At 40.5% G+C, this 19,020-nt stretch overlaps 1 protein-coding gene and 1 pseudogene across 1 annotated transcript; both read left to right on the top strand.

Annotated features, from left to right (window-relative positions):
* Nucleotides 1-3,941: 3,941 nt before the first annotated feature.
* LOC117211074 lies at nt 3,942-4,535 on the top strand. Its single transcript, XM_033454651.1, has one exon. It carries the CDS (start codon nt 3,942-3,944, stop codon nt 4,533-4,535), a length of 594 nt encoding a protein of 197 aa, XP_033310542.1.
* Nucleotides 4,536-12,122: 7,587 nt separating this feature from the next.
* Nucleotides 12,123-13,404, top strand: LOC117211079 (annotated as a pseudogene).
* The last annotated feature ends 5,616 nt before the right edge of the window (nt 13,405-19,020 follow it).

The following is a 19,020-nucleotide window of genomic DNA, read 5'->3' as shown; positions in this document are numbered from 1 at the left end:
AGGTTTCCAGGCTACTGTAGAAACGACACGTGCCACCGGATTAAAGACAATTTATCCTCCTGTAGAAAGAAAGAATAGAAATTACTGGCGGTGTGAAGGGAAGCTCAGAGAGCCAAAGCAAGAGGATTGCAGTACGCGGATCAATTAATCCAGGAATTTAAAATCAAAAAGAAAGAACTTACGGGGAAGAGTCGCGAAAATAAAGAAAAAGGGTGAAAGGAGATTTGCGTCACGTTGGACAGGAACCCATAGGGGAGGCCTTATCGCACTATTATATTCAAGATAGACCGAAAGTCCAAACAGACGGCCTGCACGTAAATAAGGTCCAAAAAATTGTTGACGCATTTTTCCAAACTAGGCCAACTGAGCGGACAGGTAGAGCAGATGAGGGTTGTAACGGAGACAACGGCGAAGGTGATTTAATAATTATGGAGGATGATCTGATAGCAGCTCGTAAAAAGATAAATCCTAACAAATCTGCGGGAGTGGACGGCATACCAGGAATAGTAGTAAAACTAATAGAGGAAAAAACAACGGACAAACTGCTAAGAGTATTAAACGAGGTTAATAGAAGTGGAAAGATATTAGTGATATGGAAGGTGGTGAGGTTGGTTCTCATTCCGAAACCGGGGAAAGATCCTACACATTTGATCATCATTTCGGCCGATCAGTGTGGTACTAGCACTCAGTAAAGTCTGGGAGCACACGTTTAAGATCCTGATCGAGAGAAGTGTAGGCCTCGACCCACATAAATTCCATATAAATCCATATAAATCCATGTGGATTTAGGAAAAAGAAGAGTACGGCCGACGCTGTGTGCCGGGTCGACGACTTCGCGGAAACCTGTAAGAGGAAAAACATAATATACGTAATCGCAGCGATCGATATCAAAAACGCGTTTAATACTCCTAGTTGGAATAAGATCCTCGAAGAGGCAGAAGGAAGAAGAATGACCGAAGGATCCAGATACTTCTTAGTAGCTATCTGGAGGACAGGAAAATAATTACATATGATATAAATAGCAAAAGTAAATAGGAATAGTAAAAAGAAACGTTTTTGCTGGAGTTCCACAAGGATCTATCCTCGGACCACTCTTGTGGAATATCATTTATGACGGCTTGTTGATAGAGCTACAGACTATTCCAAGCCTAAACGCGATTGCCTTTGCCGACAACCTGGCAATAATAATTGCAACGAAAAAGCAGGAGGAGATAGGGAACAGCTCCTGTGTAGCAATGAGAACGGTCACTCGGTGGTGTGCCCAAACTGGATTGAAATTGGCCCAAGACAAGACGGAGGTGATTCTATTTACCGGAAAGCGTATTCCAAGGTAATGGGCATCAATATGGGAAACTACCTGTTGGTGACTAAACAGGAGGTTAGGTATCTTGGAGTGCCTGAGATAGAGTCGGCTCGGCGAAAGTTCCATAAATAGTAGATAATACTGAATGTCATTAGAGAGATGTATAGAGCGGGTAAGATCTATCTGACGGTAGTTAGTATGTTGATTATCGATAAATTGCGTGGGTATGCACTTGCATCTGCATTATAACACATGTGGAAGTTTGACAGTTTCTGAAGCGCGTGATAGGCTTAGGTATATTTATAAATCACCGCGCGATTGTGTGGACGAATATACGGATGTTAGGTAATGAATGTCACCTCGAGACCGTTTTATGGTAGTCACTTGCGTTTTGTTTGACTGCATGGCGCTTTTTAGTTAAAATTATGTTCGAGTAGCGAATATAACAGCGACGCGCACTACGACTGGTAGTCGGCGCCATGCTGTGAACGGGGTAAGTACTGTCATGCGAAATATCTAAGGTAGTGCGCATGTATTGGTCTGAAGTGCCGCGCAGGGTATTTAGTTCGCGCTATATTGGCTAGACATTGCCAACTTACGGACCGCGTGGTTGCTGACTAAGGTAGAGGCGGCTCGAAGTAAGTTCCTAATGTTAGGTAAATTAGGTTGTATAATTTAATAATTAATTTCGTTTAATGTAATGTCGGTGGGTTGTGGTAAATATAATATAGCGGATTTACGAATGTGTCTGACAAGCCGAACGTACAAATCAAACGAAAATTTGAGTATTATTTAGATTAAAGGAGGTATATTCGACAGAAGGACATACGAATGGGATTCGAAAGATTATTAATATATTCGCACATTTCTGCACACATTTATATAACTGCGACTTATTCATAAAGTAATTTGATGATTTTTGGGGTACGTGAAGGATGGTTATTTAGTTCGTATAGTGATACTATATGGGTTGATGGCTTATTTATTGTGACGTTGGCTTTGCTTGTGGATTATGGTTGGTACTCTTTCGGAAGGAGATGGCATAATGGTACGAAGAATTTGGCTATACTCTTGCACGATGCGCCTTATTTAAACATAAATATGGATAAGTACATTACAGAGAAAAGAATTACGGCGCAGGGGGTTTCGGAGTCCCCAGGCCCCGTCGGTGCTTCGAGTGGCGTACCAGGTTCGACCCGACGGTCATCTAGCGACTGGACAAACGAGGGGAGGAGGGTCGGTGCCAGGGCCATCTCTCGCTCAGATAAAGTGACCGGGGATCAATCATATTCGGTGAGCGACGTAATCGCTCCACCAAACGTAATGTAGAAGCGAGCGTTTCACCGGTTAGAGCCGAGGTGGGGGGTGACTCGACTGCGTCATCAGACAAGAAGGACCCAACTAAGGCGAAGAACCCCTTTAAACCTAGGTGGAACTTGGAGAGGAGCCCGGTGGACGAGAGAAATGAGGGGCGAGAGAGCAAGATGAACCTCGACATGTCGGCAGAATCATTTGATGGTGGGCGGCCAATTTCATTTTTGTATGCCACCACAAAGGGATGATGCAATTTTTAAATTGAGGGCTCAGTATAAGTGGAGATCCTGGCGGGAGAATAAGGAAGAAGATTTAGAAGATCTATAAGATTTAGAAGTTCTACTAAGCTAAAAGACGATAGAGCGTTGGTAATGTTTCGTTTGTGGCAAGCAAATTGAAGAAGAATGCTAATATTCGAGATGCACCCTGTGCGTGAAGCACAACGGAGTTAATGTCAGGCACATCACAGATATTTTGCCGTGCCCAGTTATAAGGATGAATAATAGGGATAGTAGGCCGGGTAGAAGATCGACGGTCATTAAATTTGGTGAAAGGAACCGGGGGTACTCTGTCCAAGAATGATAGCATGAGGAAATGTGATCAATGATTATTGATGAGAATGTGGGAACCTGTGACCGTCGGTGCAGGCGGTACACATACAAAATGGGTGCCGAGACGGTACAGGAATAATCGGCTGAAGAGCCAACCTGCTGGCACCGAGCTATATGCTGACAGCTCCGCCTCCTCGTGGCTCCCGCTGGTAACGCCGCGGCGCAACGCACGCATCGCGTGGCGCCGGCTGAGCGAGCTGCCGCCTGAAAGGGTAGGGATTCACCTTGTCCAATGACCTGCAAGGGGAGGGCAGCCGTTCTATGATCTATGCGGGCAGTTTCCAGGCCAGGGGGCGCTAGAATGTAGACGAGAGTCGAACGCGAACATCTAAATGCGAAGCCAGTATGAGTTTTTACTTCAGGTATGGCGCGGTCGACCAAAAGGTCGGGCCCTCAAACACACACATTACTTGATGAGAATGTGGGAGTATAGCTATAGAAGGAGCTGATGCGTCGACTGGGGTCTCGCTGAAGTATGCTTATTTAGCGGTGCCGGAGAGAATCTCTGCTCTACGAAGGTTTGGGAAGAGAAGGGGTTTTTAGTGGGTATGGCGGTACTATCTGCCGAGTTCCACATAACCCAGTGACGCGGGACACTGGGTATGCGTAATGCATATACCCCTCCTTGCGCAAAAAAAAGAAAAAGAATGTATCTTGGAGTGCAATAGTACAATAATAGAAAATTCTCATTACATCTAGAAAAGGCCTATGGCATGGTTTGTACCCTAATAGCTGCGATTAGGACATTGTTGCCGAACCTCAATGGGCCCACCGACTCAGTTAGAAAACTATTGCGGAGTGTGGGAGTTGGTGGTGCTTTATGCTACACCGGTATGAGTCAAAGCCCTAGTAATACAGAGAAACAAGAACATTTCGAAGATGTCGTTAATGATCGAAGAAAATATGAAGGGAAGAGTAGCTCTATTACAAAGAAAATAATTGGACAGAAAGCCTGCACTTTTAAGAATAATAAAAGGATCATCGATCACTATATCATGCAGATCTTGAGTGGACATGGAACATTCAATGAATATAGGAGAACGATTAGGAAAGAGACACACTCAAGGTGCTGGGATTGTGTTGCCGAAGGTGATGATGCAGAGCATACGTTGTTAAGTTGCCCTAGATGGATCAATGAAAGGACATTGTTGGAAAATTACGTAGGCGAAATACTGACAATCAACAACGTAATCGACCTGGTTGTCAGTAGCGAGGAAAACTGGGTTAGATTCCAAGGGATTTGCCGAAAGATAATGATAGCTAGACAAAATCAGGAGAGGAACATGGAGAAAAGAAAGAGAAGATAGACTGAAAGGAGATCATAATAAGATGAGAGGTACATTCAGTAAGAAGACCGACCCTGAAGTAATGCCGAGAGATGGTTCGAGGGTCGGTTCTTGTACCGATAGAGGAGAGAAACAGAAGAGGGGTTTTTTAGTGGATAAAGGCGCTATCATCTTGCCGAGCCCCATATAATCCAGGGGCGCGCTAGCGTACCTGGGTATGCGTAATTGCATTTTCCCCTCCTCTCGAAACAAAAAATAGGTCTAAAATAGGAATGAGTATGGATATGAATTTTTAAATTATTATCTGTCAATAAATATCCACAATTAGTAAATTTAGGTTTAAGATTATGTTATATTTGGGTTAATATATAAATGCGAATGCTCTTTTACTATGAAATGCATAAAATCAAAGTAGGTATCAATTAGCGCTAACAGATGACACGTTATCTTGCGTGCTAAGGATAGTAAATCACAAAATTTCAGTTGATATAATAACAGTCACTTGTTGATGAAATGTCGCGGTCACGATGTTTGGATAAGGATTTCTGTATGGATATAAGGATATGGATTTCTGTAAGGATATGCATTTCTGTTTGTTTTAAAATAAAAACAATAGATTATAATAAGCCTACGATTATAAATTGTAACGTATCCCTATTTAATTATAGTGATATGACTTGGTATTTAGCTTTAGCTTAACCGTCTAAAGTTGTACCCGGAAGACAAACGCAGTAGTAGCTTATGAAGCTATCAAGTCGGGAGAGGTAGGAAAAGCATCAAAATCCGTGATTTCTCGCTTCAGATAGCATATTGCCATTAATAGACATTACACTGAGCACATTACGAAGTAAGTTCACATACTAACTCAACGTCATGTAAGAATTTTATTATCTTTTTCATGTTCAATGTCATCTCAATGTCATATAATCAACACAATTAAATGTATCTCAACACGGATGGTTATGAGCTTTTACTCGTTTCTTAGTAATAGTGATGAACTATTTGTAATGTGGATTTGTAATGTGGAATTTCGGACTACATGATTGAAATGATTTAATAAATAGATATATTTGTAGTAGAAATTTCGCGAAAGCTAATTTTTGTGCTTCTGGAAGATTAGGGAAGAATACTATTCTTTGTTTGTATTCAAGTAATAATAACGAGAGAGTGAGTGAAGCTTATCTTCAGGTAACATTAGTGATGTATGTCTGAAAAAAGCAAACGCGTGTAGAGTCTGTGGTTTCATTTGAACGTTTATACCGATGCAGTTATCTCTTCCTGGCAGACGAATAATGTTTGTCTAACGTCATATTACGTTTTACTCTCTCTGAATAAAAATTGTTATGTTTACCGATTTTTCGGAAACAGCTTGATCAATCAGGATGACACTTTTTACTCATTATAAGACATAATTTCCCGTTGGTTCAGTTACGAAATATTTTTCCATTTGTTTTTTGTAAACTATTTTTTTTGCACAAATCCAATTTTTATGTATAAAAATTCATCAGTTATTCTGGATTGGATTGAGTTATCGAGATGAAACCTTTTGCATCTTGTAAGGGTAGTTCATTGACTGGTTCCGTTTGCAAAATGTCTCCAATTTGTTCATTGTTAACTATTATTATTGCAAAGAATTCGTTATTTATCAATTTCATTTACGTCTGCTCAGTGATTGTTTTAGAATTGTTGGACTGATAACGAGATGATTCTAAAATAACAGCATGGACAAGTAGTTTGAAATTGCGTTTTTCAATCTAGGTTTCAACTCGTGTTTCCGTTGTAGGAAACATTAGCTGATTATTATTGTTGCTGTCGTATAAGCGAAATTTCTTGACATAGATGCGTACATCGTATTTTGTCCCTAATATTTTGGAGATGTACGGCTAGAATAAAATTGTTTTTCACTTGTTTATATTAATTTTACTGTCCATAAGTAGCCATGCATTTTGTTGAATATTTGTTGTAGATGGCTTTCGGATTTTAATGCTTTATTGTCTCTCGCGTATATTAGTAGGTCATTCGCGAATGCTATCGCTTCTTTATTTTTATCGCTATTTGAACCGCATATCGCTTATGTATAAACTGAACAAAATAGGGGAGTTCACGGCTTCTTGTTATAGGTCGTCTTTGATTTTAAATACTTTGCTTGAACTATTCTGGCTGTTACGTAAAATTGTTTGTTACGTAATACGTTCTAAATTATTTTTATTATGTGGTGAAATTTCCTTCTGTGAGATTAAAGAAAAGTCCATCCAGCCAGAATGTGTTGAATGCCCCCTCTAAATCTGTGAACACCACTCGTACGCCATCGCTCGCGTTTCTTGTCCAACAGATATTTGGTGTAAATTTTGGAATTGCGTGGATTGTTGAATGTTTGAATTTAAAGACAAATTGAATGTGTAGATTCGACTATTTTACTAATATTGGACAAAAGATGGCTGATAGGATTATTGCTGCCTTTTCTTTTTAATGCTACTACTTTGGTTGTTTTACAAATGTAGGTAATTATTGAATATTATGCTGTAGTCGTAGATTATAAAGGTAGTAGATTTTTTAAGACTAGTAGGGATATTGTCAAGACTTGATGACTTTTTATTGTTAAGTTTTTTGAAGGTTGACTTTAGCTCATTGTAATTTGTGAAAAGGTTCGATGGGATTAAATCTGTGTCTCGGTTGGCAGCTATGTTTATGTTGCTGAATGTGCATGTATTTTTGTTGTTACTGTTGAAGTGGTTACCACTTATAAGAAAACCCTATATCTGGTCTTTTTAGTTTTTTCAAGCACTGAAGCCATCGACACCGTATAGACAAAAGACTGGGACGAAGGCAGACCATTAACGGTAGACAGGCGACGTTGGCTTCGGGGTTTTCAGTTATAGAGCAACACTGGTAGTGTAACGTAAAATAACACACAAAAGAAAAAACAAATTTAAGATGAAAAATGAAAGAAGAACTTTATTTTTTTTTTCTAACACCTGGTTTACAATTTGCTTACGAGCTCTAAGCGTGACTTTTCAAGACTGACTCTTACAACTCGACTTCCGATCGGATTCGGTTATTTTTATTTTGTCACCTCTCAATATCCCCACTGTCGTCGAGTTTGTTAGGCATTTGCGACTGTTGCCACGCACGTCTTCTTCTCGAACATTCGGCGGAAGCACCGTTGGGATACTGACGGTTCATTAGGCACTTCGCTTCGGCGACATATATTGTTGCCGAGTGCCGCCGCATCTTTATTTCCGGTTTTGAACTGAGACGGTCGTGACACTAGCGCGTGGATCTGGATCAGCTCAAATTATATTTCTACCTGTACTTACAATTCTGTATTAAAATATATTTTCTACCTTACAATTTATCCACGCGTTTCTCTGTTGATACACCTGTGGAGGTGTAACGTCAGTTCACATCAGAGACCAGGCCACACACCGCGGGCAGCATGGCGCCCAGATGTCTGCACATCCTTGGCGCGTACCCTCAATAGTCCTAAGTACCCACCGAGGGTTTTGGAATTTTCATAGTTAAGGTCCTTCAGACGAAGCGAGTATCTCTTGTCTTAGGTTTCCTTTTACGTGTATTGTTTACCACAGTTTAACACGGAAAGTTAGTTTTTCCTCACGTCTGGTATGTTCCGTTAGCAACTTTCTCACGAGGGCGGCTAAAACCCTTCCTGGTCCACCAACCGTCTTATTATCCAATCGGAGACGGTGTCTACTGCCCTCACTTCCTTAACCAAAATTATCATCAACAAATCCGATAGTCCCGTGTCCTTAGACACACCCACCCCAAGCTTTCCTCAGACACAGTATCGCCAATAAACTTCACTTATTCTATATCCTTAGAATAGTCAACATATCTTTACCGGTCTCTACCCTTATAACAGTCGCGTTCTTAACGTATCATTGTAACTAAGTTTTACATAACGTGCTTGGAGTTAATTGTGATTTATGTTAATTTAGTGTGTATAGTGTGTATTTTGTGTGTGTATTTAGTCCTTCGCGAACGGAACGGTTCATTTAATAAGCTGGTTACATGCTTTCCTGTTTTAGTTCTATTTGCGAATTATTGTGTATTATTATATTTTAGTAAATATTTTGTGGTAAATAGTACGGGCTATCTGATGCGATGTTCGTTGGTGTATACGTTGCGTGCATAGCAATGGATTCTTTTTTGACCCTGATTTGTGCACGTTCACCGTTAGATTTACCAGAAAATTCGTTATTTTCTTTTTCTTCGTCATCGGTGGGTTTGTTCATACTTCGTTATTTCTTTTGTTTCCCTTATCATCCATGACGGTACTATTTACGGACTCCGATACGTATGACGAGTTTTCGTGATGTATGGACTTTAGATTTCTTTTCTTACAGTAATTCTAGCAACTTTTTACCATTGCATTTAATTTTTGTAATAGTTGGCTTCCCACAGTGTTGCTACCTTTGTTCTTGCTGTTGAGTTTTACGCTTAATGACATATTTTACTCTATTATTGTTATGTTCGCTGCTTGTAATGTTGTTTTCTTTGTTCAATTTAGTCATTTTACATATCTCTTCATTGTGTCAGCAGTTTGTGGCGCTGCGACAGTTTTGCTTCATTCATTTCTTTAATTATAAATTCTTCTCCGCGTACTATGTCGTTTTGTTTTGTGGTTTCGTTGTGTCGCATTTTAATGTTGCATGATTATTTACTGCTGCTGACGAAACTACTGTATTTTTCTACATTATTTCTGGGTGATAGAAAGTGACACTTTTTTTGATTTTCCAATCTTTCTATTCTTGTTCATTGTTTCCTTGCACCTGCACGATATATTTTATGCTATACGAACTCTTGTCTATTGTGCGTTCTCAATATCTGTCATTTTGTTGTTCCCTCCCCTGTCCTACTCTTATTAAAGAAGAAATCATGAGTTCCCTTTCAATGCGCATTATTTTGTAGAAAAACTAACGCTCAACAAGATATACCCGAAGTAGTAAAACTGAACAATATGATTATCTACTCAGCACCATTCCTATTTGGTATAATAGCTGTTTTTGTTATATTACTTATGTCACGTCTTGCGCTGCGTACGCGCCGTAACGTAGACTAAAACTACCAATAGCGCGAGTGGGCGTTTCAATTTGAGATTCAAATAAAATTTAACAATTTGTATAGAAACCAAATTCGAGCCTCACAACCCGTCACATGACGACTCCTCCACGGTAGACCTAATTATAAATAAGCGTAGCGACATAGAAGATAGAGAAATAAGTAGATCTTTAGTTCAGAGTAGTTAATTCCTCAGTTCTTGGTGATTAATTCCTTGGTTCTTGGCGATCAGTTCCCAAATTCTTGGCAAGTTATTTCTTTGTTCATAGCGATTAGTTCTCAATTCCTTTAGCTCTTAATTTCTCAGTTCCTTTGCCTTTCAATTCTTTAGTTCCTTAGTTTTTCAGCTCTTAGTTCCTTTAGCTCTTAGTTTTTTGCTCTTAGTTCTTAAGTTCTTTAGTCCGTTAGTTCTTTAGCTTTTAGTTTTTTGTTTCATTAGTTCCCAGTTGTTGTCAGTTTTGTTAATCGACGTGTTTGTATTTGTCAATTTGTAAATTATTGAAAGTCAAATAAATTAAAATCTTGTAATTAATAAGAGTGAAAAGGTATCGCCAACGATTGTAACTTGGAGTATTCGAAATCTCAACGACAATTCTGTCAATACCCAATTAGAATTAGAATAAATATTTGTTGTGGAAAATATTTGTCTAATAATATAATAGGATTAAGCGAACATTTATTTTCACCAACTTTGATCCTCTCCCGTGCCAGTACTCCTGCGCGTAGCAGGTTAGCCGAAACGTGGAATTTAATTGCCAATCGCATTAAACATCAGACAACGCTACCATTTAATCTAAATTCAAAAATTAACGACAACACAACCAAAACAAATCAAACAAAAACGTAACAACTTTTCAAAAGATGAAGATCAAAGTGGCAAAGAAATATGGTAAAACCGCGCGATGAACTTAGCGTGATGGAACCGCCTGCCCCGAAATTGGAAAATAGTCCTTTCATTAGATATATTTGGTATACGATTATGACGACCTTGGCAACGGAAATGGATACGAGAATGGAAGAACGAATTGATGACGACGTTGGCAACGGAAATGGAAACGGAAAAGGAGGAATGGATTTATGTCGAACTTGTCTATACCCCCAGACTACTCTATTTTGATAATTAATATGAACAGGCTAACTGGAAAGTAAAAAATTAAGGCTCGGGGATTTCGGAACCTAACCCCAAACCCCGTCGATGTTGTGCGTGGTGCCACCCCAGGCCTGCATCGACGGTCATCAAACGACTGAGGAACGACGAGAGAATGGTCGGTTCCAGGGCAACCTCTCGTGCGGTAAAAACGACCGGGGACCAAAAGCAAGGAGAGAAAGGTCCGATAAGAAGAGAGTTAGGTAGCCGGACAGGATAGCGAAATGGATGCTGACTTCCAAGCGGAGTTGATGGACCAGAGTAACAATCTGATTCCGGATACATGTAGTGTGGTTTCTGGTGTCGGATGCTTTCTTCAGATATAGAATCTATACAGCACCCGGGCAACCCTAGAAGCCATCGGAGTTGGGATACGCCCAACCAGCGCACACGGTACCGAGTACCGGGTTACCTCAAATAATCGCCCGCAGGAGGCTCACTCGTCTCAGGTCGAACGGGGCGCTTTCCAAGCCCTTCCGTCTTCTCGGGACGGTATCCGGAGCAGGTGGGACGCTGCTCACCCGCCGAAGGCCATTCGGAGGAACCATGTCTCCCTTAAATCGGCCCTCTTGCCAGCATTTGGCCACAACCACTGCCACCACGAGTCCATACCCATAATTGGCCGAGCCGAGGGTTCGCTACGCCCTCTGGGCTAACACTCGACCGCCCGTGGTACCGTTCATTGTCAACGGTAGGACCGCGCCTGTGGATGTACCGCCACGTCTCTGCTGCACGGCTTACCTGCTCGCCGTGCAGTCAGACCCAGACGAGACTCACCGTAAGCGGGAGTTGAGGAAATGTACCTCGGCGGCTCTCCCGACGGTCTCACCCTTGGCTTCAGGATCGTGGGTGCGCTACTACCCAAGGCTCCGTGGGGAAGACTTAGTCTTACACCACAGCAACCTTCCTTGCGGTGTACATAGAGGACTCACGTAAGCGGGACGCTTGTCCCGACGGTCCTCCCTGGTTGCGGGAACGTGGGTTTGCCAGCCCCCATAGACTCGCAAAAGCGAATCCTCCCTGCGGGATGACTCCGGATACAAATAAGAACTGACAGGACTAAAGGAGGAGGGGAAGATAGTATTGAAGAGGAAAGAAATCGGTGGAAGAACCAACATTCATCATCCGCGGATGAAGGAGGAGGATGGACGCCTGAAGTAATGGATACCGCGGGACTTATGAAGAGCCTGGAGTTCCTTCTACTCAATATGGAAACCATGATGAAGGGAATTAACGGCACGAGTAAAGAGGGCCCAACGTTAGAGAAATTGAAATCGGACAATGTAAGAGAAATTAGGTTGAATCCACTGTGTTCACCAACAGTGAAGAAGGCCGCAAACAGTCTAACCAAGGTAGGCCAGTATAGAAACGTTAAACTCACGATGGATGACAAGATGGCAGCGTTATATATCGATACGGATTTAGACTTCGTATTCCGACACATTTTCCTAGAGGAAGCAGAAATTACCCCCACATGGAAAATAAAGACGGAAATCGAGAAGTCCAGTTTGGACATGGAAAGACTTCTAAAGACTCTCTAAAAACGAGATAAACGTGAAATAGAAGAAATAGACTTTAGCATAAAACAATTTGATGGAACTCAAAAAGCCACAGACTGGATATCAGAGTGTTTCGATCGTTCGCGGAGAGACGCGATCGCGAGATAGCACGTCAACGAGAGTTGTAAGTTCCCGTTACGATTAAATAATTGACGCCACGAACTGATCGATTCCCTTATTTCGATTAGGATAATAAGGGTAGTTCAATGAATTCCACAGAATTAACACAAATAAATTAACGTTTATTTTAACAAATTATCAACTAGGAAGACATAAAGAGAACAACAAAAAGAAATGTAACTGCGTTTTGCTTGATAAGTAATGCGCGATATATGAGATGTGTTGACGGTTCGGCTTCTCGAAAAGTTCTGCACGCCTTTCGATTTTTTCCGTTTTTTCTGGAAGGCGACCCCACTACGTTCGGATCACGCCACATTCTTTTACGCGAGGTAAAATAACGGCCACGAGTCGACGTTTCTGGAGGTCGCCCTGCTTAATGAACCATGCGCTTGCCACTACAATGTTTGTTTGCCGGGCAGCCGCGACGATCCGTCTGCGGCATTATAGTGCCGCGATCGACAGTTAAGAATATGATCTATGGTAAGCCGCATGGCGTAACATAGAGTATGAAGAGGAATGCAGAAAATATAAAATCAAAAGTGATGAGGAGAAAGTCAAAGGTTTAAAAAAGTATTTAGAGAAAACAGCAGCAAAATGGTACCAAACAAATCTGCTGAAGGCTGAAGGATACAACTGGGAAGATTGGAAAGACGCATTTCTCAAAACTTTTAACAATAAAGGTTGGTCTGCAATACGATACGCTTACAACTTCAAATACCTTTCAAGTTCGTTCATTGAGTATGCCTTAGAGAAAGAACGATTAATGTAGGCAGTAAAGAGGAAAATGACTGAAGACGTGAGGATACATTTGATTGTCATTGGATTACCTATCGACATCCAAGATAAAATCGAGAGAGAAATTGTACAATCAACAAATGACCTAATGGGAATTTTGGGACAATACGAAGATCAGAGAAAAAGGAAAGAAACACAAGAAAAAAAGATAAACCTGGACAAAAATGCAAATCCACCATCCAAGAAACGAGCGTGCACTGTTTGTGAAGCACTGAACTTCCCGGGTCGATTCCACTTAATATAATTATGTAGAAATAGAAACAGAAACGCTCAGAAGAAACCCAAACAGATAAATTTACTAGAACTATTTACCTCAGAAAATGAAAAAGCAAGAACGCCAGATGAGAATGAAAAAAACTGAAATGCCCGGAGAAGTACGAACCATTGATAAAACTGCGAGTTAAAATCAATGATCAAAAAGAGGTTGAAGGTGTTTACGATACTTTTTTTATATTTACGTGGAGGAAATCCGCATGGACGCCAGGCCGCTTCTGGGGAAAGCGGCGTGGTAGTGTTGCACTCCAACCGACTAAAATCTCCACGATGACCGTCCCGGCTGCGATCGAGAGAGGCCCGGGAACCGCCCCCCCCCCGCGCTCAATATCACCGCTGATGGAGCGGTGTGCGGCCATGTCACACCGCGCCTCGTCGCGGGAACCGCTGTGACAGGCAGCCCGGTTCCCTACCGGACTGCTTGGCGGCCCCGAGGCGCTGAGCCGCCAGCGTCCAAGCCCGAATCCCACCGGGGGGCGCGGCGGACCCGGTTCGCCAACGCCACACGGAGTTCCCAGGAGATCACCCATCCAAGTACTATCCGTGCCCGGCACTGCTTAACTTTCGTGATCTGACGGGAACGAGTGCTTTTTTTTAAGATGTTTATTAAACCCAAGATACAATTTTAAATACATTTTGGTATTCACAATAAACGGTGAATTTATGTAATGATATCTTAGGCAAAGGTACCGATACGCAACGGTACGACGTAGCCATGCTATAATATGTGTCGGCGCTTTACATTTTTCGTGTTTAATATAATTTTTTGGTTTAAACCGCTGGAGGAGCGAAGCTTCTATGTGATTTTGTTTTTATTTGTTTTTACTGTCCTGAAAACTGGGTCGCAAAACGGGAACGAGTGCACTCGGCACGGCATGGATGTTGGCCCAGGTATCTACGACACTGGAGCCAATGCAAGCTTTGTTAATCAAAAGATTATTGATCAAATAACAGCAGATATAACAGAAAATAAGAGTATGTTCAAAACTATCAGTGGAAAGGACTTCACGAGCAGCCGGGCGAGACTAAAAATAAGAATAAATAAAATAGAAAAGGAAATAGACGTTTATATAGTACGCAATGATAATTTTACATATGACCTTATCCTAGGGCTAGACGTCATAAAGAAATTCAAATTAAAACAAGATGAGAACTAGAGAGTCACTCAAAAAGTAAGTGACAAAGAATAATCAGAAGAAAAGAGAGATAAACATTACCGAAGACATGGAGACGGACAAATTTATAGACAACCTTGGACACTTAAATAACTCACAAAAGAAAGGGGTATTTCAACTTATAGAGAAATACAAAGAAGTATTTGCCAAACACAAATTCGATGTGGGAACGAGAAAATTACAAGAGGCCTCTATAAAGCTAACCGAAAACAGGTACATATCAGGAAAACCATACAGGTGTTCCATCCCAGATCAGAAGGAAATAAAATTTCAAATCACAAAATTACTAGAACACGATCTCATAGAGGAATCAAGTTCACCATTTGCAGCACCAGTGACACTGGCTTTTAAAAAAGAATCGAATCGGAGAGATAGACTGTGTATCGATTTCCGGCAGATAAACAATAGTGTAGTTCCGGAATCACAACCATTCCCAAGAATAGAAGACATCATAGTCAAAGCGGGAAATTGCCATTTCTTCTCAACATTTGACATTAATTCAGCGTTCCGGCCAATTCCAATAAAAAAAGAGGACCGAGAGAAGACAGCCTTCATAACACAAAATGGGCACTGGCAATGGAAATGTTTACCGTTAAAAATCTCTCCTACTAATTTCTAACGAGTGCTTGCAAATATTCTTAGAAGAAATGGCCTAACAGAATTCTGCATAAACTATATTGACGGCATCCTAGTTTTCTCGAAAACATTCGACCAACATATCAAATATATAGAGCAGTTAATGAAGGTTATAAAACAAGAAGGTTTCTGATTAAAACTGGTAAAATGTAGGCTAGCAGAAAAGTCAGTAAAATATCTGGGTCATATCATCGAAAAAGACGGTGTGTGACCAAGGAGAGATAACTTCAAAGCGATACGGGAATTTGAACGCCCAAGAAACAAGAAAATCGTGAGACAACTACTAGGAAAAATTAATTTTTATTACAAATTTATAGAAGACGCGTGAAAAATTCTTGGAACCACGCCACAATTTATTAAGGAAAAATGTAGAATTTATTTGGAACGAAGAATGTGAAAAATCATTTCAAAAGATTAAAGAATACCTCTGTTCAAGTCCAATTCTTTCAATATACGATCAAAACAAAGAAGTATTCATTTATACAGATGCAAGTGGAAACGGTTTAGGAGCTGTCTTAAAGCAACCTCGAGACAACGGGACGTTACATCCGGTTGCGTTCTTTTCAAGAAAATTAAAACCAACAGAGGCAAAGAAAAGGGCAATCCACCTCGAATGTCTGGCTATTAAAGAGGCGATTTACTGGAAACATTGATTAATCGATAGATATTTCACTGCTCTCAGACCATAAACCGTTAGAGTCAATGAGAATTAAAGCAAGAACCGATGAAACTTTAGGAGACCTAATGCACTACCTATCGCAGTATGATTTCAAAGTCATCTACTCGCCGGGAAAAGACAACGTAGAAGCAGCTGCACTATCCAGGAACCCCGTCTTAGAAAGTTTTGAAAATGAAGAAGACGTTCTGAAAGTGGTGAATATTATTACAAAGAAGGTCATAATTCAAGATCAGGAGAAAACGAAAAAAATATTAAAAATACAAAAAACCTTACAAAAAGTCAGAAATATTTTTCAAAAATATTAAAGGGCGTCAACGTATATTCATCTCACGAAATTTTGGCGAACACATCACAAAGAAGGTTCATGAATTCTTCGGTCACGTTGGAAGGAACCATATACTAATGAAAATCCGACCTTTCTACTACTTCAAAAATATGGATCAGATAGTCGACAAAGTCTGCAAACAATGCGAAATCTGCATTAAGAATAAAAGCAGAACGAGAAGACTGATTGGATTTATGTCAAAACTAGGACCAGCTAAGAAACCGTTTGAAATAATGTCATTCTTATTGACCATTTTTCAAGGTCCGTTTTTATGCCCACATCAAAAACACAACGCTCAGATGATATAACAAAACTTATAGATTCGATGGAAGAAATCGACTCTATAAAAATGATCCTCGCAGAACGATATCCAGTACCGACATCCAAAGAAATCCAAGAATACGCAAGGAAAAAGAACATCAAACTAATTTTCACCATGACAGACTGTCCATCCTCGAACGGATTAAACGAAAGAGTAAACCAAACACTAGTAAACAGGATCTGATGCAAAATTAATTCAAACAAAAAAAAAAGAAAAACTGGACAAAAATCGCAAAAGAAAGTGTGGAAGAGTACAATAACACCCAGATACAGTGTCACAGGATTTGCTCCGAATTACTTACTGTACGGGAAAAGAATTGAAATCGTTCCTAAAGGAATAAATGAGAACAAGACAGACTTAGAAAGAGACAGAGAAGAAACATTTAAAAACTCAATAAGAAACTTCGAAATTAACAAACAAAAATATGATAAAAAAAGAGGAGAGCATGAATTTAAAATTGGCGATATGGTCTTCACTCACAATGGGAACAAATTAAATAGAAATAAGTTAGAGGAAATCCGGAAAGGGCCTTTCAAAATTCTGAGAAGGATCTCAAATTCTATGTACGAAGTGGATAACGGTAATCGTAAATCTGGAGGGAATATCTTCCATGCGAGTAAACTAGTCCCCTATGAAAAGGACAATTAACGATGCAATTGTCAACACGAGGAGGTGAGGTGTAAACTCCCTAAGAGTTCAAACGCGGATAAACAAAGGGACTATCTCTGTTTAACAGATAGTGTGACCTTATTTGTTGTTTCGGACAACCGATTTGCCAAACAGTCATTTCACAGACGGACGGTTAGAGAAGAAGAAGGATTTCGAGCGTTAGAAATAGGCACAATCATAAGAGAAAAATTAGTATTTAGAGTACTGAAGATTGACAGAGGAAGAGTGGTAGTTTAGGATGTGGAAAATCGATTCTCGATTTTCAGGTAGACCTTGTACAAAGCTTTATTATTTATTATTATTTATTGTTATTAATTATCATTAATTGTTATTTACCTCTGTATTTTATTTAAGTACTGTTACAATAAACTCGATTTTCAGACTTAAGAATCGATCCCTGAATTATCCGAGAATTGAACATTATATATGTCGGATTTGCACTGGGAGTAGGGTTGTGGGCGTCAAATGAATCTTCTCGGGAATTAGCCATTGGTACGGTACACACAGGCGTAGTTTATTGCAATGATAGAATTATTACAGTCTTGACAATTGATCACGGCGGTTCGGCACTCGCGACACTAGTGACGATGGTTTCGGGCTCAATAACGGATCCGCGGCCAACGGGATAACAAAAGAACGTACTCACAATGTCTAAGTCTGGTTAAAACGTGAAATAACCACTGATCGCGAAGATGTTACTCTTTAATCGATGAGATCGCGAGCGAGAATGACCTTCCCGTCCCGATGATGCCACAGAGGAAAACTATATTGGGGTGTGTCTAAGGACACGAGATCATCGGATTCGTCGAGAAAAGCCTTCGTTCAGAAAGTAAGAGAAATTGGCGTTGCTGCTAATTGGTCAATCTCCATATCGGTGGTTAGAAGAAGATGCTAGCTGCCCTCGAGGGAAAGTTGCTAGTGGGAGACGCCGCTCGTTGAAAAATAGGTCTCCCCTATTTTCCCGTAGTTGGGACAAAGACTGTTTGTCTGTTTGAAGGACTTTAGTTGACTAAATCTTAAGATTTATAACAGGCCCTCGAGCTAGCTGAACATGTACTGCGGAGACGCATCGACATCTGGCAATCATCTTACTCGAAGAATAGGGTCTGCGTGTGGCGAGCCACGGGACAGAAACCGTTGGAATGTTTACTGTCGCGTGTCGCCACGAATATTTCTTTTAAGGAGAGCTATAGAATTATTCCATGCCTTTGTTACACAAAGCGTTCATCCCGTGACCGCGGCTACGTTCAGCGACTGACTGTCGCCTCGAGCCCAAGCTCATTATCACAACTCTCGAACAATTACAATCGGATTGAATAACTACAATTGTTCAATTACAGCTATAGTAGACTCTAGGTTACAATGTTGCAGGATTATCCAAAATTCCAAAGGCTCCGGTGTTCTTTCATCTCCGACACATATATTGTTGCCGAGTGCAGCCACTTCTTTATCTCCAATTTTGAACTGAGCCGGTCGTGACACAAGCATGGTCCAGAAGCGAGAATGTCAGTGGTAATCGACGATCGTTGATTGTCAAATAAATTATATTGTTGAACACCGCCGATTATTTCTTGGACATCTTACACCAAATACCACCTCATGTATGTTATACAAGTCAAATGATATGACTCTAGATTAAAATAATAAAATCAAGAATCCAAATAACAAAGTTTTGTAGCGACACCCGAAAATGAAAGTAACGCGTGAAGTTAAATTAATTGCAACAA

Source organism: Bombus bifarius, unplaced genomic scaffold, assembly GCF_011952205.1.
Source record: "Bombus bifarius isolate JDL3187 unplaced genomic scaffold, Bbif_JDL3187 scf7180000008216, whole genome shotgun sequence".
Lineage (NCBI taxonomy): Eukaryota > Metazoa > Arthropoda > Insecta > Hymenoptera > Apidae > Bombus > Bombus bifarius.
Note: the sequence above shows the minus strand (reverse complement) of the source record. Positions and strands in the feature narration are given on the sequence as shown.

Excerpts from the sequence above, each read along its gene's own strand:
- LOC117211074 (XM_033454651.1), top strand. The coding sequence starts at position 3,942 with ATGGTTTGTACCCTAATAGCTGCGATTAGGACATTGTTGCCGAACCTC.